Here is a 25,490-nt window from a genome sequence, read left to right on the forward strand (position 1 = left end):
AATCAACAAATTAATAGAAAAAACTATAAAATTGTACATAAGCTTGAATCCCATGTGTCAAAAGTAAGTACAAATGTCAAACTAAAAATTTTATGTGTGAAAAATTAAACATATATGTAAAAAAAAATAATTTATCTGTGCGTTATACAACCATTTTTATTATATAATTATAAAATCAAGTTTATAAATATAATTTAATAGAATTTTTAATATTTAATATTTATTCATATTTAAATAATAGCATATTAGATATTTTTAATTATCTTTCTTAATTTTTAATATTTTAAAATTCTATTAGTGTACTAATATAAAATTATTTTAAAAATATTAATTAATTAATTTTAATATTATATGAATTAATATTATCAATATAATTAATATTACTAATTTTTAAAATTAAAAATTGCTATATAATTAAAAAATTAATTTATTAAATAAATATAATATTTAAAATATTATTTTTAGAATTATAATTATTATATAATTAAAAAATTAATTTATTAGTTAATATAATATTAAAATACTGTTAATATATTATTTTATAGGATAATTGTTATCTAATTATAAAACTAATTTATTATTAATATATTATCTTTTGAATTAGAATTATTGTTTAATTATAAATTTAATTTATTAATCAATAAATTAATTATAAAAATTATAAAATTACATATAAAATTAAATTTCATATATCAAAAAAGATAACTGTATATGTTAAAATAAAAATTTTATATACAAAAAAAAAAGAAAAAACCACATGTCAAAAAAAATTTAAATTTAAAAAATTACATATTATATATTATATAATCAGTAGATAAAATCAATAAATTAATAGGTGGTCGTATGAAAAGGTGAGTTGTGTAATTAATATATAAATTACAAAAGATTGGCAAGTTGGATTATCTATGGGCATCAAACTCCTGTACGGAAACATTTGTCAGTAGTAATGAAAAAGGTTCCACTCAGCAGACTCAATTTGAAACATTTTACTTCTTCCTGGTGGGTTCCTACGAATGGAAAAAATGAGTTGGCACCGTTGACGTTATCACATTATAGATAAGAATCGAACAAGTAGACAAGGTATTATAGCTACCAAAATGTGCTTTAAAATTATTCGGCAAGAACTGACAAAAGAAAAAAAAAGATTTAATTTTCTAATTTTGGAGCGAGTCCATGGCCATGATACCAGTAGAATTAGTGCTAGAGCAACTAGCTTTTCTTGTTGCAGAAGAGACTCGTCTGCTAAAGGGAGTTCGCGAGGGAATCGATATACTTCAGGATGATTTATACAGCATGAAAGCTTTCCTGCAGGATGCAGAGGCAAGAAGTGAGAAAGATGAAGGAGTGAAAGCATGGGTGAAACAAGTAAGGGATGTGGCTTATGATGCTGAAGATGTTCTTGAAGAATTTATGCTCCGGCTACCACCAGTAAATGGTCATGGTTTTATCCATTCTCTCCGCAATTGGTATTATCATATCCGGAATTTAAGGGCACAACGCCGCTTAGCTATTCAGATACAAAGCATTAAGCGAAGAGTGAAAGCCATTTCAGAGAGGAGGAATGCATTTTCATTCAATAGGGTAGACATGGGAACATGCTCAAATGTTCCTGTGGAACCCCTCCGGCTGGCTTCGCTCTACATAGATGAAGCTGATCTGGTGGGAATTGAAACCCCTAAAAGTCAATTGGTCGCATGGCTCATAGAGGGAGAAGAAAAGCTTACCTCGATCTCTGTGGTTGGGATGGGCGGCTTAGGAAAAACAACCCTGGTAAAGAAAGTCTATGACAGCCAACTTATCAAAAGAAGCTTTGACTGCTATTGCTGAATTACTGTCTCCAAGTCATTTAGCCACACAGAGCTTCTACGAGCTGCACTTCAAGGCTTTCTAGAGGCAACAAAGGAACCAGCTCCGGAGGGAATGGAGTTAATGACCGATTTCCAATTAGTTGATGCAATCAGGACACTTCTCCATCAGAAGAGGTACATAATCGTCTTTGATGATGTATTGAGTGTGGACGCTTGGGATGCAATAATGTACGCATTCCCCGATTGTAATTCTGGCAGTAGAATTATCTTCACAACAAGATCAAGCAATGTAGCAGCATCTTTAGAGATTACTAATCGTGTTTATCATCTACAACCCTTAACACAGTCAGAGGCTTGGACCCTCTTCTGTAGAAAGGCCTTCAGAGCGGAACATAAAGGTGTATGTCCTGTAGAGCTAGAAGAGTTGTCTAGAGGTATCTTGAGGAGGTGTGAGGGGTTGCCACTCGCAATTGTAGCTATAGGAGGTATGCTATCGAAGAAGATTAAAGTGGGTTCAGAGTGGAGGAAAGTGCATGATAGCTTAGCTGCTGAATTCAGAAATGACAACAACCTTGGGAGTTTACAGAGAATACTTCTATTGAGTTACAATGATCTTCCACATTACCTTAAACTATGTTACTTGTATTTAAGTGTGTTCCCTGAGGATTACTTAATTAGAAGAACGAATTTGGTCCGACTATGGGTAGTTGAAAGGATTGTGAAAGAAAAGCAAGGACTAACAATGGAGGAAGCAGCAGAGGACTACTTTAATGAACTCGTTAGCAGGAGTATGATTCAAGTAGTAGAAGTGGATTTTTCCTATAGGGTCAAAACATGTCGGCTTCATGATCTAATGCGAGAAATAATCCAATTAAAATCCAAGGAAGAATCATTTGTTGTGATAGCAAATGAAGGAGGCATCAGAACAAATGATAAAGTTCATCGATTATCGATCCATGATAATCCCAAGGAATTATCATCAGGTATCAGATTTCCATATCTTCGATCTCTGCTTCTATTTACGCCAACCGATTCTGTCGCCTGCTTCGGGCATGCTCTGTTTCGTGATTTCAAGTTATTAAGAGTCTTGGAGCTAGAAAATCTGCCTCTTTTGAGTTTTCCACCCGAGTTGATTGGATTGATTCATTTGAGGTACTTAAGTTTGAGAAGAACAATGATAACAGTGCTTCCAGAGTCCATAAGAAAGCTTAAGAACCTCGAAATACTGGATCTGAAAAGAAGTCTCGTATCATCCCTACCCTACGGGATATTGGAGCTGAAAAATCTTCGCCAGCTCCGTAACTATCGTTATCGTTCTGGGTCATCAATGTTTTCCCAGACGTACACGGAATGAGAGTGCCACCAGGAATAGGAAGACTGACGAGCATACAGAAATTAGGAACCATTGAAGTGAATGATGATTGTGAGTTAGTGAAGGAGTTGGGAAAGTTAACTCAGCTTCGGAGGTTGGGAGTTGGAATGGTAAGAAAAGAACATGGGAAGGATCTATGTTATAGTTTGGACAGGATGAAACATCTTACTGCATTGTTCTTGGTTTCAATGAACCGAGATGAACTTTTATGTCTGGACTCTGTTGCGTCACCTCCCACAAATCTTCAATGTCTATACCTTAATGGTTGTTTGTTGACTTTACCTAAATGGATAGCGTCACTTCGCTATCTTTCCAAGCTCGTCTTTCAATTTTCTAAATTGCCGAACGACCCACTTAAAGCCCTCCAGGATTTGCCTAGCTTAGTGGTGCTTGAAATCAGAGAAGCTTATGATGGAGAAGAACTATGCTGTGATGCTAGAGGTTTCTCAAGGCTTAAGAAGCTTGGTCTTTATCAACTCAAAAGCTTGCAGAGCATAAAATTGGCGGAAGGAGCAATGCCTGGACTAAAGAGGCTAGACATCACAGCATGTGAAAAGTTAGAAATGGTGCCACAGGGCATTGAGCACCTGACAAACATAGAAGAACCGCTACTGTGGGATATGCCTTCAAAATTCTTGAGGACAATTGCGCGGTCCGACGGGGAAGACTTCTGGAGGGTTCGAAACATCCCAACAATCAGACGTATCTACGAAAGTCGCGGGAGATGGGCGGTTGAAACTATTTAATCATTGAAGTGGCAGCCGTTTTTCCCAAGTTCAAAGGCTTGCATAATCTATTGCCTAGGCATCTGCATATTGAACTCCTGTTTCTCTTCCCACGACAATTTTAACAGTTTCTACAGATAGAAGACAATGTCGGCGGGTGCTTGATTTCCATTTGGAGGTTCACTTCCTTGGCCAGGACACTCTACTCAATAACATGAATAATGAGAAAGATAAAGTTTCATCATTTCAGTCAGTTTTGTTTCTATTTTATGATTATTTAATTAGTTGTGATAACACTAATTATATTTTATAATAATAATTTCTTTCTATTATAGCACTGTCAATAACATACATACTAATAATAGCATTCTGGTCAGTAACATACATACCTTTTTTTTTTTAGGAAAACAGACATACTTAATAACTGTGAAGTAACCAAGAAAAATTGTTCAAATGTATACCCAGACAACATACCTGTCAAATGTTTATTCAGTGTTTGCTTCCAGAACTTACTGCAGAGCTTACTGAATATGTCATCAACTTTAAATTACTGGACAAGCAGTACAACAGTAAAAAATTTAAAAAAAAAAATCAATTTAGAATAAGATAAGGAGGAACTAATTAACATAAATTAGTAAAAGATTAATATGATGTAAATGGGTAGCTGCAAAAACCTAGTTTATATATACTCATTCAATTAACTCCCACACTTAAAGCTCTCGAGTTTAGAGTTACTGTGAAAGCAACAGACAGCCCATTGCCCTGCCCCTGTTATCTCTATCCAGTACAAATGATTTCGCCGTCCTTTTCTTTTCTGGGCTAATTTCACCGTTATTTGCGTCGAAAAACAGGTTGGGAATCGATGACTAAGTAAAAGCGACACGTCGTCTGCGTGAAGGAAAATAATTTCCTGCTTTCCCAGTGTGAAATAGACGGCTGGTCATTTGGGTTCTGAAAGATTCGGCATTATTATTATTGTTATTATTATGGCACGGGGTAAATTAAAAATACTAAACAAAATATAAATATAGCTGAATTTAGAAATATAATATAGTAATAATTAATAGTATATAATAAGTTGAAATATTTATCATAAGATTTAATTATTTTTTTTAAGTTTATATAAATTTAAAAAATAGCGCTCACTGGGTGAAATAAAAATGAAAATGTCGTTATTTTTTTTTAAATGAGTGGAGACGGAAAAAGAAAAATTGATAATTGCTAGGATTTATTGATGGAGAGAACAATAAAAAGGTAGGTAGAAGGTGGATTGGAAGAGTGTCGACATCGTTGTTTTATCTAGAAAGTGTGATTGAATAGAATAATGGTTTTAAGGTATTTCTATTATTTTTTTATGAAATTAGATATATGGCCCTATAATTAGCATGTATGGTAGCTTGTCTCATATTTGCAAGGAGAAAAAGGGTAAAGTAACATTTACCATGCATGGAACCCATGTGATAAGATTTCATCATTTCTTTGGAATAGAAATGATATGCACACCCTTCAATGCTCCTTCTATTTAATTATATAAGAATAACTTAAGGCATTGTGCATGGCTTGTAGTATAAACAGACTGTTGGAGTTGATGTGCAAAACCTTTATTTGAAGGTTAACAAAAAAATATTTTATCATGCACGGTCATTTTGCATTGGCGAGAAAAGGATAAAATAGTAAATCAATTTCTTGAAATTGATCTTACTAACATTGTTCATAGTGATTTTTTATTTTATTTTATTGATATAAATTATTCTAAAAAAATTATCTTTCAATTGGATATTTTACTGTAAGAAATAGGATAATTGCAACTAATAAATACAATACACATACACGTGACAACATTTTTTTTAAGTCAATATATAAAATTTTATTAATAAATATATTATTAATTGATATTTAAAAATAACTTCCAATAATACTTTTCGATTGTATTATAAATCAATAAATTATATTTTTATAAGCACTCCTCATTAGATATTACTAAATTTTATATATATATATATATATATATATTGTATGATGAGTTTGATTTTTTAAATATTAAATTAAATCTCTTAACTCTTTTTATTATTATCAAATATTATGAAATCAACATTCCATCCACAACCATACAACTCCATCAGAAAACATAGCAATAAAAGTAATGTCAACGAGTACAATAACGATGACAAATAATAACAAAGTAAAGAAAAAAAGATGCATGAAGTATTATTCACTTTGATCTCCATTGTTATACAATTCCTTTTTCGATTCGAGAATTTCTTATAATGTTTCTCTAAACTCCACGGCCCAAAATGTATGTCTCATGTCTAGAGATCGAAATTATCCAAGTCAAATTTTTTAATATTTAAACTCAATTCGAGCTCGATAATATTTGTATTTTAGAATTCAAATTCAAATTTAATAAGTTCAAATTCAGCTCATAATTAGTTCGGTATTTTATATAAATAAACTAAATTTAAGCTTGGCTCATATGTTATTTCGGTATTCTATATAAATAATCTAAATTTGAGTTCGGCTCCTATACAAATTCAAATTTAAATTCGTTTGAGCTTATTAAATATATAGTTTAAATTTTATGATTTTAAATTAATTATACTTAAAGTAAAATATATATTTAAGAATTTAAAATTTAAATAATTAAACTAAATTCTTAATATGAAAATGAACTCAATTCGAGTTCATTAACGAGCTCATTAATAAACCAACTCGTGAGTTTAAATTCGAACTCAATTTATTTATTACATAAGCTGAAAAATAAAATAAAATTAACTCGTTTATTTTTAAAATAATTCAAGGATGGCTCGAGTCGTTTAGAGGTTAGGGATGTGATAGGTTAAAAAAGAAAATAACAAAATAGCACCGTGACAGAAAAAAAGGTTACCGATAGCCACAATGGCAACAGCATTATTGCTATGGCACTGAGATTCGACATTTCCTTTTCAGTTTTGGTTAATTAATTAGATAAAGTAAGTGTTTGAACATTTTCAAACAAAAAAAAAAAAAAAAACTGAATAGAGAAGCATAATAACAATTTAATAGATTAAAATCAATTTTATTAAATAAAATTGAATTGTGTTGATATTGAAGATGTAATTCAGAATTAAAATATAATATTTGGAGATGTAATTCTAATATACAATATTAGAATTAAATGAATATTTTATGATTATTTTTAAATAAAATTTTTAATACTTTAATAATATTTTCTTTTCAATATTCTCCATTAATATGAAAAAAGTAGTAAAACTAAGTGTGGAAATCCTTCTCCGAATTAATGATAAGAATATAAATAATATCCTTTTCTTTCTTAGAATTAAAATTATTATTTAATTAAAAAAATAACTTATTAATTAATATATTAATATAAAAATATAATGAACATAGAAGTTTCACATCGGTATATATATATACATGTATATAGGCCAAGGTTTTTAAGCAATTTTTGTTGTTTGTTGATTTTGGTATTGGCAGGTGAATCCATTTGATTTTCTCCTTACATCAACTATTATAGTAAATGTTAAAAAAATAATTCTTAAATATAATTAATAGGTTAATGTAATTTAAATGCAGATTAAAACCATCGCAATTATATATATTATTAGCCCTGAATGGCACCATAAAAAGACCAACTTCACTGAATACAAGAAGCTTACAGAAAAAACATGCAAAATTTACAGCAAGCCTGCATTCCAAATTCCGACATCTTTATTCACACAAATTATGTACATCTGTCCAACATGGCTGCGGACTGCAGAGCTTTGATGAATCCTTCTCCAATTAATTTCTGGCTTACAGGAAAAAGAAAAACAAAAAGCAAATGTAAGGAATAATCAGATTTATCATTTTTCAAAAATAAAATGAGAGATCGATTATATTAATGCTTACTCATGAAAGGTTCTCGAAGCAGCTCTCCCCTTAAGCATACTAAATAAGTAACATTTGTTGAGATGCTAGGCTTCTGCATCTTGATCTTGCAGAAGAGGAACCTTCTCATCAGAAGTGTCGGCTCTTTCTACGTCATGGGGTTTCTGCTTTCCATCTTCTCTGGCTTGTCCCCACATTACAGTGTAATATCCCATTCCACATATCACGGTTCCTATGATACTGCCCTTATCAAGTTTCAACTCGTTCAGTTACGCACAAAAAGCCAAATGACAAGTAGTACACTAATTTGGAATTCAACACAAGAATTATTAGCAAAAAAACAAATGACGAAACATGCACTAGTTCCGAATCCAAGAGAGCTGTGCTTATAATTATCCTGGCTGGTGAATACTGTACACCATTCCAGATACCACTGAGCAACAAGAAAGCTCATCGGTAAGTGCTACTGGACATCTCGTATTAGATATCTATTTTATTACCTGCCATAGTGAAGACTGTTTGCAAAGAAGCTGACGCCAAAAAAGGTAGCCCAAAAAATCCTAAATGGCTGGAACAAGGGCACATAAAAACGGCCTCTCATGCGTGTAAACAAGATTTGTAGACTGCCACGAATAACACTTCCAAAGAGTGCCTGTTGCACCAGAAACATTAATATGTTCATCAATAAGGCCACATGCAGTTATAGATTAAATTTTAGTTTCTTATTTCATGCACTCACAGTTACAATAATGAGAATTAGATCCAAGTTCAGCTTTAGTTTCCAAGCATCCAAATCTCTCTCTACAATCAAAGAGAAGATTGCACATTGAATAGTCCCAGCTAAGCTATAAAAGGCCGCTATTTTCATGACATGGGGATGGTGTTTGACAGTCCCCATCTGACCAAGTAAAAAAGAAAGAATCATGATGCTTGTATAAGAAAAGAAAGAACTGATATACAAGTAACCAGAAAAAGAAAAGAATACCAGAAGATTAAAAATATAATTCTACCTGGATTAAGTTCCATATGGAAACGCATAGAAAAGAACCTGCAAGCAAAAAACCACCAAGAGCCCAATGGTCTGGGGTAGAGTAGAAAACAAGAAGTTGTTGTTTCTGGTGCAGTTTAAGAATCGAAGGTGAATCTTGTCGTACAAATGGGCCTTTGTAAAAGACTACTACTAGTGCTCCCGTGATTGTTATCAATGTGCCAATCGCTTTGAACTGGAAGCTTGAGCTATTCAAGTCTAACTTTGCCATCCTGATGACACAATATAAGTTGGTTCTTAATATTCATTTCCTGAGTTTCTTACAAGAGCTACACCTTAGTTTTGCAATCATGCTTTTTTTAAATTTCTCTCTTAAAATGCTATTCTATTTTATTTTATTTATCTTTAAAGTTTTACATGAACTGTAAATTGAAAATATCTCTTGTAAGTTGAAAATATTTGTTGTTAATATATAGAAAATGAAGATGGTTAACGAAAGTTGAAGTAGAGGGAAAATGAACCTGAGAAAAATAGCAAGGATGAAAGAGAAAGCAGGAATCAAGAGGCCCATTGCACACACTACTATTGGTGAACTATAGCTTAGACCCACAAATGCAAGATTCTGGGACAGGGCTATCCTGCAATATATCAATTCAAAAAAGAGTGTTTAGTGCATAAATTAATCTCAATCCTTTTAGAAATTAAGAAGGATAATCCTAAAACACATCATATGCTTACTTAGGAGCTTAATACAACCCCACCAGCCCCCGAGAAACTAAGGAATCTAATGGGCCTAAGTCCAGTTTGAGGATTTTTCTATCTTTGACCACATCCACATGGGCTAAGAAGCCCTTCATTTTGTTCGAATTAATCATTCTCTATTAATAGAATATTCATTTTTGTTTTTGTTTAACTGATAAATAGAATATCCATGGATCTCAATAATTTGATAGTACGGTGTTCACAACTATTCATGATCTGTAACTCTAAATTCGTTTGAGTATTTTTAAATAGCTGAAACTCATAACTCTTAAATAATAGTATCAAGTTTTAACTACCAGAGTCTAAAAAAGCCAGCTCTTATATTCTTTTATAGTAAAAGATATTGAGAGAGACGGTGCTGTGTCTGTGGAAGAGAGGAAGAGTATACGAACCCTATTAGACCCAGGAAGAAGAATCGCAAGAAAAGAGGTATGGTGAAGAGTGATTGTTCTGTCCTGCAAGCAAGAAACCAGAACATATAATAAGAAAAAGTTGGGCAGGTGGCCAAGAAAAGCAAAGAACAAGAGAGATATGTGTATATATATATATATATACAGAAAGAGAGAGTATATATGGACCTTTCCCTGTGAAATAAGAAGGAATAAGGAAGGAGAATAAGAGTGCCAATAGCATTTGTATAGACAACAAATACAAAAGGGCTCAAGCCACCGGTCATGGCTGTCTTAGCCAAAATGGTAAGTGCTATAGTGCAACCTTCCATCAGCACCATCACTGAAAAGGGCACTGCTTCTCCTATTTTCTTATTCACAATCATCATCTTTCTATCTCTCACTAATATCAACAAAAAGATAGATCTTTCTTCTCCTTCTGCAATTCTTTAAAGAGAGATATAAAAAGCTCTCTCTTAATTTCTTGCTTATTCTATACTACTACTACTGGTGCTGCTACTGCAAGATTCTTGATCTCTTGCTATGGTTCTTCTCTCTATTTAATGTGTGGCAATGACAAGAAACTATACCAATGGACAATGATGATGTAAGAGAAAGAAAGGTACCCTTTCAGAAGTTGTTGAGGCTACTTTAGAAGAGAAAAAGCTACTCGTGTATGCCTCATTCTCTAAACAAAGGGGGAAAGGTGACGTGGAATCATGTTCTTGTAGAAATTGATTTGTTCTGGAGCAAAATTTAAATACTTGTTTTTCTTTTAATTCGCCCTTTGGTGTATTAATTTTTAGTGTTAGTTCTAAAAATATCGTGGTTAAGTAACTAGTCTGCGCTTAGTTAATGAACTAATGGCCAAAAGCTACAAGGTTTGTGAGGTGGGCATTGACAGAGGCCCCACTTCAAAAGATTATCAATAATTAGTCTTTTGGTGATTGGTCCACCAAACCTTGATATAATCAACAAGGACCCCAGACCTAAATGATTTTTTTTTTCTTCCTCTATGAGATTCTTGTTACTACACTCTTGGTTAAGAATCATCTTTGGTTAGATTCAGGGTCTTGCTAGAACAAAATTACTGCATCAAGAATGGTAGCTTAGATCTACTTCTAGAAGTTGTCACCATCAAATAATTTCATCAGGATAACCTCAGATCAGCACATTCAACTGTATATGCATATTTTTTGACAGCTTAAAACCGATAACTTATCAACTAACTGTTCAGAAATAAAATGTAGGCTGTTGTGCATTGTGGAGATACGTACTCTGATATAGCAGTGATATGCAACTCAGAAAAATCTAAACGATCACTTTCAAATGTAGATTCCAGTTATTGTTCATAAGAAAAGAAAAAAAAGGGCAAGATCGATTAGGATTCCACTAGGTGAACGGGGAATTATCTGAGTCCTTCATTGATAGAATGTTTATATATATCAAATTTGATGAAGATACTCTTGAAAAATGAAACTTCAATTCTGCTTCAACTCCAAAGTTAATCTCACACTTCGTAGAGTGGAAAAGTTATTTTCACATCTAACCCAGCGAGACAAGTTTTGTCTTTTTCTTTTTTCTTGAGGGGAGCGGGGACCAACACAACCTTTTTCTTCATGTGGTTGAGTTTGTCACAATACAGAGACTCACCTTTAAAGTTTTCTATCACTATTACTCTCCTCTTTCTTTTTCTTTTTTAATTGTTCAATTGGTCAAAAAAAATTAATTCTATGTTTACCTTTCTCCTTTATGAAAATTTACTTATTTTATAGTGTAAAAGTTTTGAGATTTTAATGGTCTGTTTACTTATAAAAAATTATGTCAATTTTTTTAAAAAAAGAAAATTAAATGAAAATAGAAACAATTTTTCATGTTTCCAAAATTATAATTAAACTTTGAAATTTTTTTGAAAACAAGTTTATTATGTTTTCTATATTTCTTTTATATAAGAAGTAAATTGTTTTTAAATGAAAATAAGGAGTTTCCATTTCATTTATTTCAAGTTTATTCTTTGTATTTAAAATGTTATCTAAATAGCAAATAAAATATTTTTTATAAAGTAAACATATTTCATAAATTTTACAAGTTTTCTATGAAAAGAAAATCATTTTTCTTAAAAGTTATAAAACAAAAATAGAAAAGATTCATAAGAGATTTTAAGGTTTAATAATAATCAGATTGTTGTCTCCCAATTTCAATCACTGAGATAAGTGGCTGGCAATTTGTTAAATTTGCAGTACAGGGCAGATTAATTTAGCTCCTAAACTTGTAAGAAAGGATCGGATAGATTATACTTTAACTATTTTAGCATACAAGCAATGATAAAGAATGAGTATTCCATTTTTTCAGGAAACTCAAAAAAGAAAAATGAATTATTTTTTTCATCACCATTACCGTCGGTCGACTTTACTTTCACTTTGTTTTTTTAACAGCCACTCCCTTACTTCAAAAAATCACCTTTTCACTCACAAAAGAAAGAAAAAGTCTTCTTGTTTTATCACCTCTTTGCCATTATCCCCATTCACAACCATTTATCTTTATTTTTCTCTCACCAATTTTAGTTTCTCCTCTTAGCATAATAAAGGAATAATCAATAAAGACAAATAAATTTGGAATACATACTATAGAGACATTAGATCAAACAATTGGTGTGCAAAGAATAACAAATATAAATATTCACAAAAGAAAAGAAACACATGTCGGATAAGTGGAGATGATGAATTGTTTGTACGAACTCGAAATTTGAATATTCAAATACACAAATTGAAATAAACTGTAGGCGTTGGGTGCTCGATGCATTGAGCTATGTCTTCTCTGTAGGAGCGTTTTGGTAATTTTAATTACTATGTGCTTACTATTTGACGTTGAAATATAGAAAAATTGAAAGATATCTGAATGTTTGATTATAAATGAATCTTTTTTATATATATATATTTTGAATAGGTTCTAGCCTAAAATAGAAATTCTGAGTTGATTTATAAAATATTTTAAATATATTTTATAGAGAAAATAACTCAAATCTTCAACCCTCGTCACTTGAAATTCCAAATGCTTTGCATGTATTCTTTTAAGTGTAAGATTTGGAAAGATTAAGATGAGAGTGAAGAAGGGGAAGGAGTGGAAAATGAAGCAAATTGGATTACAGTTGTTAATTATAATTTATTTATTCTAAGCAACGAGGAACAAGTCGAGCAGATATATTCTATATGACAAAAAGTTAAAATCGCCGACCATGGCCCATTTTTGGATCATCACTAGAATCTTTCAAATGTGCTATTACACTCTCAACTGCTTACATCTCTATTTAACAACCTTCCATTTTTTTGTCTAAAACAATCAATATAATTAAGCTGGTTTTCCTGTAGTGAACATGACCAAAAAAAACCATAAAACAAAAACAGGTTTCTTAATGCAATACTGTGTCAGCTATTTGACCCACATGATGACATCAAACTTATTAATCAATAACTTTATATCCACATGCGAATTTATTTGCAAAAGACCAGCAACCACAAAATGCATACTGCCTAATGAACTGACTATTGATTTGCCTGAAATTAATATTATTATTTGAACCTGCCTACTACATTCTAACTAATGAACCCATTTCTTTTTTTCCACGCCACCGGACGATGGTTATCTAAAAATAAAATTAAGATCCGGTGCGTTCGTATGCAAGAACTACTGAATAAGCGAGTTCTTGAAATTGTCAGGTCAAATATTTCATCCAAATGCTCGCTCACTCTGCAAGGTTATCCAATATAGAGCTGCTAGTGAAATATTTTATGTATTATTATAAATAACATAAGCCCTCAAAGAACTATATATAAAACCTCTTAGATTGAAGAACCATCTAAAATGGAAATCAGAACGCCTCTGCAACATTTTAAAAGGGTTTTTGCAGCATAAGGGCCACGTCATGTTCATCCTTTGCAAAATATAATATTCCTTATTTCAACAAGGAGGTCAAAACGAAATGTCATCTGCAGAATATATATCAGACAGAGCCTGGGAATCACGCTTGCAGATTGTACCCAATGCGGTATCATATTAAATTTAATGATAAAGTTGGTCATGCCGGTGATAGAGTCAATAGATGAGATAATCATATGTAATTTTAATTACAAGTCGTCCAAAAATGTGGAATTTTCAATATTTTCTATTGACAGTAAGCTGACTCTTAGCTTAGCTGTCAGTTCTTCTCGGTTTATTGCTCGCCAACTTGCAGGCTTTATACACTGCCTCTGATATCAGTAAAAGAAGGGGCCAACGATAGAGAGCATAGAGGCCAAGGGTCTCAATATATTGGTTGCATATCACCACTTGTATGTTGCCTTTCTCATATGCTTGTATATCTTTGGACGTGCCTTCCATCTCTACATAAATAGAAACTATCTGTCTATACTTGTATACCTTTTGCGGACTTCTTCCTCATTTCTGGTCAAGACAGATAAGAACAAGCATAGCATATTCAAAATAATGTATCGTATGCAAAATCAAACACAGGCTTCATGAGACGACTTTATACAAATTCCTTATAAAATGCAAGAGAAAAAAAAAAAATGAAAGATAGAAAAAGCACCGATGCGTTGACAAGGAAAAGAATAAAACTGCTCTTACACAAAAAAAAAAAAAAATTGTTATTGAAAATTCAAAACTCATTCATTCACTGCAATTTTGAATAGATAACAGCCAAGCATCAAAATCGCCTCCTCAGGCACAGAGGCGGCAGCTAAAAGCATCATAAAATGAAACTTGTCTCTTGGTTCTGAGCCTATTATAATATTAACATGTATGCATATTAATATATTGAATGTTGACATACATTTTAGCCATAAGTGGATGAGGAGACAAACAAAATGACTAATTAAGAAACTATTGCTTTTTGTATTTGCACCGACCTATAATATTAGTTTAAACATCATAAGCCAGGAGAGATGGAGACTTCCAGGCTTAAGATGATATTACATCTCTAGACTAGATTAGAGCAGACAGGATTATCCATCAGGGCACTGTCCTCAATAACTGGGATTATCAATTTGGGCAAAGTTTGAGCCAACTTTTCTTTCATTAGCTAAGCTAAGATTTATAAATGATTCAGAAACACTAAGTCCACAAACTGAACTGAATCAGAAATTGAATCCACGGTCGAAAAGTACTGCAAACCCAAACCTTATGTTGAAATGAAGCAAGACTTCCTTAGGCCTTAGCCTATTACCAGCATATACAACCTGCACACTTTAGCCTGACTTTTTAACCCATCCGGTGAACCCAGACTAGAAAATCAAACCCAGGCCAAAAAACGTCTCAATTTCCAAGGTACTGTAAAAGCAGCACAGGATATGATATATCTTTTTATGCATGTGCATGACGTGAGGGCAATTGAAATTACCCAATTGTTTTGGCAGTGGAGACACCTTGTTTTGGCTTGCGCACAATGTACTTCTATATTTCATCAACATGGCTTTGAAGTAGAGGGACTTTTTGGCTGCTTGACAGAGTGCTCCTTGCTCCATCATCCACAACCATCTTCTGTTCTTCGTATTTTCCCCACATCACAGCATAGAACCCGATGACAATCACTGCTGCTCCAATCAAACTACATAATTTTTTGGACAACGAAGTTACTGACAAGACTGTATATGAAAAATGATTTGACAAAAATAAAACAAGGACGATACTAACTCGACAGCTTGATCAGTCAAAACCCAGTACTACCCTGTAGCGCAAGGAGAAATAAAGAACAAGATAATTGCAAGCGCCTACCTCCCAAGATACAAGGTATCACCTAAGCAGATGACGCCCACTGCAGCTGCAATGATAATGCCCAGGGGCTTGAACATAGAAACAAAAACAGGCCCTGTCTGCCGTAGGCACCATGTTGAAATTCCAACTTGAAGTGCGGAGCCAAAAACTCCCTACAACATGCCTTGTTAAAAGTTGAAACTAATATAATGCTCTTTAAAAAATTATCTATATGGCATTAGATAAAAGAATGCTGTTGAAATGCAAGCCCAAAAGTTTCCTACACAACATTTAAGCTTATACTACTAATCAGATTAGATTAAGCATGTAGATCCACTAGAATACCATGATGGGATGTTTTATCCACATGATACATTAAGTTTGTTTACATACCGAATACAGAACGGAAACCAATCTTATATTAGGTATTAAGCTCCAAGCAGAAGGGTCTCTTTCAACAACCAAACAAACTATTGCAGACAGAATGGTCACAAAGAAGCAGTAAAAGAAGACAATGATCAGCTCCGCTGGATATATCTTGAGGATCAATGCCTGAGAGGTTAAAGAGTAAAAATATTACATATTTTGTCTTTTCCAACTGGTTCCCTTTTTAGACAAGGATTTTGACAAACTTCACCTGTATGATGATCCATGCAGAAGTCATAACACAATCAGCTGCAAGTAGCAATCCTCCAATAATCCAATTTGAAGGTTGCGTGAGAAGTTGGTGAGATGAGTTCAAGGAAGGTGTCAGTAAAACCAGGGGACCTTTGTAATAAGTCAAAATGAAAGCCCCTCCAACTGATATTATGGTTCCCATGGACTTAGCTAGGGAACTGGAAGTTCTCCCATCAAGTTTTTCCATCCTGAAACCATAGAGTCAATTAATTTTAGCTATTCTGTTGTTGTAATTTGTTCACCCTCAGCAGCATTACTAGTCTATTACTGTTTCAGCAAAAGGCTTTACCATCTTTTAATGATCATACTGGTCTTCAAAGAAAGAGGTGAACTAAAAGTTCTGTTAGTGAATAACATTTTTCTTTTTGTTACTCCTCAGCAGAGAAGTGCTCAATAGAGATAGAAATTAAATTATTGGGTCCACAAGTTACAGAACAGGACTCATGAGATGAATGATGAGCAGAGAAGCTCCAAAGTGATTGAGCTTCATTCCAGCTTTTGTTGCAGGACTGATTTCCAAGCTTAATCAAGTGATGCAAAATAAATAATGAACAGGGAAGCTGGACTCAAAAAATCAAGCCAGACAAAAATTTTATTACCAACATAACAAAAGCCACCCAATTTGTAGCAATACTGCATCCTTTCCAGAGAGGGCTTACCTCAATCTTAAGACAAGGCACAGCAACTTTCACCATTTGCTAGATGCCATAAACAATTTCCCAAGGAACTCAGGGTAAAAACTCGTGAGCAAAATAATGCAATTAAGATGATCACTATCCAGAATTATTAAGTAGAGTAAGCAAGTCCAAAGGATTTACATCTCAAAGCAAAAGCCTTTTGCTTGAAATACTGAATGGAATTTATCGCTTGATGAGAAAAAATTGAAAGACACTTCACTTGCTTCATTTTATCCAAATTGGGAGTGTATATGAGCCATCTATGTGACAGTTACAATTGTAAAGGATGATAGGATGCAAGTGGATTTGGGGGAAATATGGTTACAGAAAAGCAACTGAAGGAAGAGTTTGATTCTGTTATTTCTCATTTGTAAAATTTGTATACTTATGGGCCATTTTAGGAATTTCAGGGCATCCCAAGTGCCCAAGGATCCTCATTTCTACAGGATTGCAGTAAGTTAAAAGTTTCTTTTTCTTCCTTTAGGGATTCAAAGGAGAAAAAAAAAGAGGAAGGGTCGTGGTTTGGCATTTCAGATAACTCTCCCTTCAAGTACAAACTTAAAAGAAGCGAACCATATTTACTGGAGAAAACAACAATTTAATCAAAATGTTTCCATTAATATGGCTGATGACTTAAAACACTCATCAGAGGTTTGAATGTTAAAGATTGAGAATTTGAGGAATGGAAAGACTAGAAACGTGTTTCCATTGCAAATTGAAGTCTTACTTACATACTAGTGCAAAATTAAATAGGGGAATGGCTGAAGAGAAATTGATATCACTGATCATATAGCTTTACATAATGTTCACTCGTAACACATCCTCATCATCTTCTTTGCATATTAAAGTATTAATATTTAGCAAAGTTAATGACATCATCATCTAGACCTATTCTTGTCTTCTGGATAGTATGGTGAAAAAATGGCAATTGTTTCATGAATTACGCAATACCATTCTCAGCAGCATGAAAGAAGAGGGTGGTTACAATTCACAGCAATCAAATTCAAATATAAGTAATAAAATAAAGAGACAAGCTTACCTGAAAGCAACAGCAAGTATAAAGGTAAGACCAGGAACAAGATTGAGCATGGCAGTACCAAGTGTAGGAGAGCTAAGGTTAACCCCAGCATACCCAAAAAACTGTGCCAAGCAACTGAATTAAACTAACACCAATGAGACCCAAAAACAAGAATTTCCAATAAAGCAACTGAATTTCACTCAAAAAGGAAAAACCCACGAAATAACTTTTCGAAATAGATATTGAAAATAGCATATACCCAAATAGACCAAGCAAGAAGAACCCACAAACAATTGAGAAGGTAAGTGGAGGCCTCTCTGTCCTACAAAAACAATTTCAAACAATTAAAGTACAGTAAAGAAAAAATGAAAAATTTCTGGTTTGTGGATGTTAAGAGATTGGGAGAGAAAAAGTACCTGCGGTGGAGTAAAGAAGAAGGGAGAAGGATGAGGGAAGCGAGAGCATTAGAGTAACAGACAAAGATGAAACTACTCATGCCTTTTGACATGGCTACTTTGCTTATTATCATAAGCCCAACTTGTGCACACTCTGCTATTACCATCCCCACGAACGGCAATGCTACTTTCATCCCCATTTTTCTTTTCACTCTTTCATAAAACACAAGAAATTTTGGAAATTGAGGTTTCTCAAGATTCAGACAGAACCAGTTGAATGTAGTCTACCTAGGTGGACACGCCAACACCCCACTGTGCCTGAACTAATTGTCTAATAGATATACTCCCAAGAGAATCTCATTGACCAGAAATAGAATCTTGTCAAATTCCCACCGTGTGTATCTAATGGGGAAAAAGTCCACACAGGCCTGAGGCCTTCAATTATGGGCCATGGCCACTTAGGCTTTTACAATATATTTTTTCACAACAGGAACCTCCTTTTAAGAATTAGGTCATTTTAGTCCGTCAATTAAGAAAGTCTAAAATCTACGTTTATTTATGCTGAGTAGTTTTTATTAAAACAATTTTGAATGTAGTACATTATTATCTAAATGTACAATATATTCAAAGTAGATAGGTCTTATAAATTACTTAAAATCGTAATATTTATGAGTATACTGGATTTAACAAATTAATTATTTTTACCGTAAAAAAAAACTTGAAATGAGAGGTCATCCTTTATATGAATTTTAAAATATTGTAGCTATAATAATATTTCAATACCTTTATATATTGATTGAATAAAAATTATAAAATTTTAAATTAATTTATATAAAAAAATATAAAAAAATTTGTAGAAAAGTATTTTATTATGTACTTTTATATAAAAAATTTATATTAAAATATTTTATGTGAATTTAATCTAGGTTGAAGACTTTCTAATCCATCATGCTATTGCTCGAGGACTACATACAACCACATTGATTTTAGTAAAAAATGTTTTAGACGCACATAGTTTAAAGTTAATGCCAAATAAAAAGAACTTTGGTTATAGTTTTTTTTGCGATGGTCCAGGAGCAGCGATACTTGTGATATTTCGACTTGGGACATATTTTATTTGGTGATTTTTTTATTATTAAATACCATTGGATGGGTTATTTTATATTGGTATTGAATGCCCGTCACATTATGGCTAAATTTTATAATATTTTTATTCAATAAATATATAAAAATATTGAAAAGTCATTTTAATTACGGTACTTTAAAATTCACCCATTTCCTATGATGTAATCCGTAATTTATAATCCTCAAAGCCTTCTAACTTGCAGAAAAATAGAGCAACTCATCTGAGGGTGTAGATCAAAAGTAAAATGAGTTAATTATTAAATTTTTGTTTAGCATATATGTTTATTTAAAGATTAACTGTTGAAAGGGATTAAAAATTGACATTCTTATGTTTTTATTAACCTCCACTTCGCTGAACTAAAAAGGTAAAAACTTTTAAAATATTTATTTATTGTTTATTAACCTTCATAATATTATATATATATATAATATTATTTTTTATTTTCTAAATGATATATTATATGAATTTTAAGTTTTTTTTTTTATTTTTAGAAAATTAATTATTTTAATATTATTTTACTTTTATATAAAGCATCATTTTACAAATTTTAACACATTAATTATGATATATAATTATTTCACTTTTTATATTCCTTCACCATTTTAAATTCTTTTTTATAACTTCTATTTTAGATTTTTTTAAGTATTGCATTATAACATAAAACAACTTAATTATGAATCTTAATTATTTTATAAGAATCATTTTCTTTCAAATTATTTTTTATAATTTCAACTTTTGATTAATTTTTTTTATTCTCATAATGGAATAATTACCTTATTAATTAAAAATTACTTTTTTTTTTCTTTTTAATCTTTACATTTGTACTCCTATCTTACATAATTCCATTGAGATTATTTTGACATAGTTTAATTTTAAGTAAAAAGACTTTATTAATAGAATTAATTTTTATATTAATAAATAAAGTATTTTTAATATATTTATTAAAAAATAATTTATGAATTAGATGTTTATACAATTTAATAAATCTATGTCTATATATATATATATGAGAGCAATATTTTAATATTGTTTTAATCTATTCGACATGGCATGTCATATGATTTATAAACTATTTTTTAAAAAATTTATAGAGAATTAATCTATTCTAATTTTTTTTATTATGTTAAAGAGTATTATGTTACAACTTCTAATGCCTTAATTATAATATTTAATTATTTCATATGCCTATATGCTTTTGAATTTTAATTTATAACTTTCACTTTAAATAATTTTTTTTTCAAGTATTGTATTGCAATATACAATACCTTAATTATAAATTTTAAGTATTTAATAGTCTTTTTTCAATAAATTTATTTTTATAATTTTAGTTTTTTATTAAATTTCTTTAATATTTCTTATTCTCGTAGTTGAATAATTATCTTATCAATTAAAGAGCTATTTTTTAATTATAATATTTATACTTATTTATACCTTTAATTCTTTTTTGTATCTTATCTTAAATATATTTCAATGAAATTATTTTGATATGGTCCAATTCTAAGTAAAAAGTTTAGTTAACTAAAATTAGCATTATATCATATTTTCTATAATTTAGTAAATTAAAAAAGTAACATAAAATATTTTTACTTTTATATATGTAAAGTGAGAAAATATTACTAAATTATATACTTAAAATATATAAAATACTTAATCCATAAAAAAGATATTGAAAATAAATAACGTAATCAGATATTAAATCAAGTTATAATAAAATAATTTAATTTGATTCAATTTAAATATTATTAAAACATTTAATTTATTTAATTTTATAAGATATTCTTATTTATTTAATTTCATACAAATATTACGATTATAGTAAAAGAATTAAAGAGTTCAAACTAGAAACAATTATTAAATCATGTAAAATGAGAGAATATATATATATTTCTTTTGAAGGGGTGAAAAGATATTAGCATAAATATTCATATTTCTTTTGTTAAGATTTTCAATAACAATTTTTTGTTTGCATGTGGTGAGAACCCTTGAGTATTGATGCAAGTGTCTTTTCCTTTCGTTTCACATCATTTTAGCTGAATTTCAATATCAACTTGCTTTCTATATTGTCTATATTATTTTCTAAAATTTAAATCTTTTGATATATATATTTAATTTTTAACACATAAATTTTTTATTTTAATATATACTATTTTTGACACATGAGATTGAAACTTATGTAAAATTTTATAATTTTTTTATTAATTTATTGGTTAATAAGTTATATTCTTAATTAAACTAACTATAATCCTAAAAAATATGATACTAATTATATTTTAATATTATATTAACTAATAAATAATTTTCTAATCAGATAATAATACTAATTCTATCTTAAAATATAATATATTAATTATATTTTAATATTATATTAATCAATATATTAATTTTTTAATTAAATAATAATTCTAATTCTAGAAAAATAATATTTTAAATAATATTTTTATTATTATATTTAATAACAAATAATATTATTAATTATATTGATAGTATTAATTTATATTATACTAAAATTATAAATAAATATTTAGGAAACAATATTATTATACTAATAAAATTTTAAAATTTTAAGAAAATTAAAAAAATATCTAAATAAAATTAGTTTGTATTATATTTTAAAATATTATAGATTAATATTTAAATATATAAAATTATTAAATTATATTTATTAACTTAATTTTATAAATCAAAATAATAACTATACAATTAGTTATTATTAATTGTCATGTGTCTCACTGTATGTATAGCCTGAATCTATAAAATCCAAAACTTATATGTAAATATTATTATTATATGCAATCAGTGACGTATTAGAATGGATGGAGTCAATATTATAACTTAAATATCGTAATTTATTATTTTGTTAGAGGCACGCATGGACCCAAAGTCATCCAAATAATTGATCCAGTTTTAACAATGTTAAACAAAAAACAAAACTCATCTTCTGAGTGCATGTAATAATTCTTAATTAAATACTTAGCTTATATTTTTATAATAACTTTTTCAAATAATATTAATTTTATAATATTTTGTACTTAATAAATAAAATATTTAATATTTAATAATATTGTATTCACTAAATATACTAATTATAAGAGGATTGATTGAATTCTAAAAGGAAAAGTTTGACTTTAATAAAGTATTTTGAACCTCTTCATTTATTTATATAAAATATTAAATTTGAACATATTATGATTCCCTCTTTTCTTAATCAAGAAAAAGTGAAAATGACAACAATTGATTTTGCTTTAATGATGAGCTGATGACGTCTCGTCCAATGAATATTCAATCAATAAGAATCCATGTTTAGGATTGAAATGGTTCCAGAAAAGCATTTAAGCAGCACCAGTAACAAAACAAAAACAACTGCATTTAATTACACTATACATTTAAAACTATCTACAGAATATGAACATACATGACTGTAATCTATATCTCTTCGGCTAGGTCTCCCAGCAGAGGCACATTGTCACTAGATGATTCACAACTTCCAACTGCAGAGTCATCACCTGCCTTCTCCTCTTTAGCCTTTCCCCACATCACCCAATAAAACCCAGTGACAATTATGATTGCTCCGATCAGGCTGCAAGAGTTTCAGAATTAACCATCCAAGGCTTAAAATAAGAACATGTTCAACTTCTGTTTGACATATGTTTATCAACATGCAAATTGATACGGTACTTATATAGCATGAGTTATACTGTAGCTAGTAATCATAAAGGGTCAAGAAGGGAGAAGAATTTGATAAACCATACCTTCCAAGACAGAGAGGATCTCCTAAAATAATGGCATCCATAATAACAACAAAAATAATTGCCAAGGGCTTGAACAGGGTAACATATAGAGGTCCAGTCCTGCTCAGGCACCAAGCAACCAAGCTGATACGAAATGCAAGTCCAATAACTGCCTGCAAATTGCAAGAGAATTCAGGCGAAACTAATTCAATCTAATATAGCTGAATCTACCCACTTGTGACTTGTGGAGTCATTTCTGCCGAGGGCCACTTACATTTCTTTTAGGTCTCAAATTTAAACCATCTCAAAGTTCCAACTTGCAACAGTTTTGAAGTTCTAATCCAAAATAAAAGATAGGGAGGGCGAGCTGTCTATTTACTGTGTACAAAATGGTCGCCAACCCAATATTAGGCTTTATTTTCCAAGAATTTCTGTCTTCAACAACAATCAGAGCAAAAATTGCAGACAGCACCGTATTGAAGAAGCAGAGATAACAGATTATGATTAAGACTGCCGGAAACTTCTTGAGAATAAAAGTCTGCAAGAATGCAAAATGTGAAAATCAAAAGTAAAACACACACACACATATATACTTGTATTTTACTATTTATTTCATGCACATGAAAAGGGTATTAAACCGAACCTGCAAAATATACCATGCTGAATCCATGAGAGCTTCAGCTGCAAGGAACAATGCACCAATCATCCAGAAAAATTGTGGTGAATGAAAAAGTTGATGAGATTCTTTAATATGTGAAGCTATGCCAAAGACTGTTGGGCCTTTGTAGAATGTCACAACAAATGCTCCAGCAATGGATACTATGGTTCCCAAGGATTTCGCAATGCTGCTTTTGCTTCTCCGATCAAGTTTTTCCAACCTAAACCATACATTAATTTCAAATGATGCAGGTTGTCAGGAAAAGCAACTTTTAAAAGGATATGCCACAAATTTCTCACTATAACAGGGTTGAATTCCACTATTAAATTTTTCTTGCAGTGGAAATCATTGCTAGAAAGTTAATTACTTTAATTGCAGGACAGAATAAATAAATTATTGCCAACAACTATCATAGAGTGACAAGAATTCAATTCCATGTGGTCCTCCACAGTTATGAAAGTGACTGATTGCAGGAATAAGAACATTATTTTGCTAAATTTTGATGGAGTTTAAAGCCAGACCCATTAAAAGAAGAAAAAGGAATGACCTAAAAATAATGGCAAGTATGAAGGTAAAAGCTGGAATGAGATTGAGCATGGCTGTTCCAAGTGTAGGAGAGCTGTACTGTAAACCAACATATCCACAAATCTGGGCACACCATCTGCATACAGGAGATAAGAAAAATGAAAATTAGAACTTGAACAATGGAATCTACATCTCTCTTTTCTCTTAAGAATATGGAGAGCCTGCTTCTCAAGAGTTTGAGTAATTATAATTGAGCTCTTTAAAGAAAGAGAGAGAAGAGTATTTAACTTATGATAACTTATTCATATATTCATGCAAGATATAAATCAATTACAAACCCAAACACTGAAAGCAAGAAGAATTTGCAAAGTAATGAGAAGTCGAGTGGAGTCCGATCTGATCTGTCAACCATAAGAAAGCCAAAGAACCCAAAAAAAATTGAAAAAAAAGAGAGAGAATAATTTCAGGCCTAATTCTTGATCAACTACTACAAGGAAACACACAGTTGTTGAAATGTGAAAACCTGTGGATTATGAAGGAACAAGGAAGAAGAACAAGAGTAGAAAGAGCGTCAGAATAAACAATAATTACATATTTGTTTATCCCTTGAGACAAAGCTAATTTGGTTACTTCCATATTGCTAGCTTGAGCCAGCATAGCAACCACCATCCCTACAAAAGGCAGTAGAGATCGTATGTTGCAGGGCATAAATCCCATCTATCTAGCACTTACAGCAACTTGTATCCTTTTTGGTTAAAATGGTCCGAAGTTATGGAGTTAGAATCTACAGCAACCTTATCAGAATGTCTCTTTAGCTTTACTCATAACATAAATCCATCTATATATCACATAAAAAATGACGATGTAGCAAAAAAATTAAATTAACTTAGCAGTATTAGTCTCAAATTTAGGGAGGGCTTGATCTCACCTCCAAGCCAAACTCACTTCATTTATTTATTTTCTTTTGAAAAGTTTAGAGAAAGGGAGACATTTGGCCCACTTTTGTTCCATGTTTAAATCACTATA

The 25,490-nt window shown here is 31.1% G+C and overlaps 4 protein-coding genes across 8 annotated transcripts; 1 reads left to right on the forward strand and 3 right to left on the reverse strand.

Annotated features, from left to right (window-relative positions):
* Positions 1-1,825: 1,825 nt before the first annotated feature.
* On the forward strand, positions 1,826-4,237 carry LOC8281914 (disease resistance protein RPM1-like). The gene has a single exon (XM_048380094.1). The coding sequence runs from the start codon at positions 1,921-1,923 to the stop codon at positions 3,160-3,162; it is 1,242 nt and encodes a 413-aa protein (XP_048236051.1). The 5' UTR covers positions 1,826-1,920; the 3' UTR covers positions 3,163-4,237.
* Positions 4,238-7,473: 3,236 nt separating this feature from the next.
* On the reverse strand, positions 7,474-10,571 carry LOC107262227 (WAT1-related protein At1g70260). 2 transcript variants are annotated; one of them, XM_025159486.2, is made up of 8 exons: positions 10,101-10,571; positions 9,915-9,977; positions 9,282-9,398; positions 8,783-9,032; positions 8,512-8,670; positions 8,273-8,424; positions 7,794-8,012; positions 7,474-7,696 (listed from the first exon to the last, which is right to left on the reverse strand). In XM_025159486.2, the coding sequence occupies exons 1-7, from the start codon at positions 10,298-10,300 to the stop codon at positions 7,859-7,861; spliced, it is 1,095 nt and encodes a 364-aa protein (XP_025015254.2). In that variant the 5' UTR covers positions 10,301-10,571; the 3' UTR covers positions 7,474-7,696; positions 7,794-7,858. The 2 variants fall into 2 exon arrangements, with proteins under 2 accessions (XP_025015254.2, XP_015582216.2); XM_015726730.3 differs by having other exon boundaries at positions 7,474-7,692; positions 10,101-10,569.
* Positions 10,572-13,942: 3,371 nt separating this feature from the next.
* On the reverse strand, positions 13,943-18,767 carry LOC8281913 (WAT1-related protein At3g28050-like). Of its 4 annotated transcripts, XM_048379555.1 has the most exons (9): positions 18,449-18,767; positions 18,292-18,354; positions 18,054-18,167; positions 16,297-16,525; positions 16,053-16,211; positions 15,681-15,832; positions 15,307-15,513; positions 15,087-15,190; positions 13,943-14,351 (listed from the first exon to the last, which is right to left on the reverse strand). In XM_048379555.1, the coding sequence occupies exons 1-7, from the start codon at positions 18,625-18,627 to the stop codon at positions 15,360-15,362; spliced, it is 1,050 nt and encodes a 349-aa protein (XP_048235512.1). In that variant the 5' UTR covers positions 18,628-18,767; the 3' UTR covers positions 13,943-14,351; positions 15,087-15,190; positions 15,307-15,359. The 4 variants fall into 4 exon arrangements, with proteins under 4 accessions (XP_048235512.1, XP_015582227.2, XP_015582226.2 ...); XM_015726741.3 differs by lacking the exon at positions 15,087-15,190 and having other exon boundaries at positions 18,054-18,154; positions 18,292-18,349; XM_015726740.3 differs by lacking the exon at positions 15,087-15,190 and having other exon boundaries at positions 18,449-18,766.
* A 4,048-nt stretch (positions 18,768-22,815) lies between these two features.
* On the reverse strand, positions 22,816-25,386 carry LOC8281912 (WAT1-related protein At4g15540). Its single transcript, XM_048376302.1, has 7 exons — positions 24,988-25,386; positions 24,803-24,865; positions 24,487-24,600; positions 23,925-24,159; positions 23,589-23,819; positions 23,303-23,493; positions 22,816-23,130 (listed from the first exon to the last, which is right to left on the reverse strand). The coding sequence occupies exons 1-7, from the start codon at positions 25,179-25,181 to the stop codon at positions 22,977-22,979; spliced, it is 1,182 nt and encodes a 393-aa protein (XP_048232259.1). The 5' UTR covers positions 25,182-25,386; the 3' UTR covers positions 22,816-22,976.
* Between the last annotated feature and the right edge of the window lie 104 nt (positions 25,387-25,490).

This window comes from Ricinus communis, chromosome 1 (genome assembly GCF_019578655.1).
Source record: "Ricinus communis isolate WT05 ecotype wild-type chromosome 1, ASM1957865v1, whole genome shotgun sequence".
In the NCBI taxonomy this organism is placed as follows: Eukaryota; Viridiplantae; Streptophyta; class Magnoliopsida; order Malpighiales; family Euphorbiaceae; genus Ricinus; species Ricinus communis.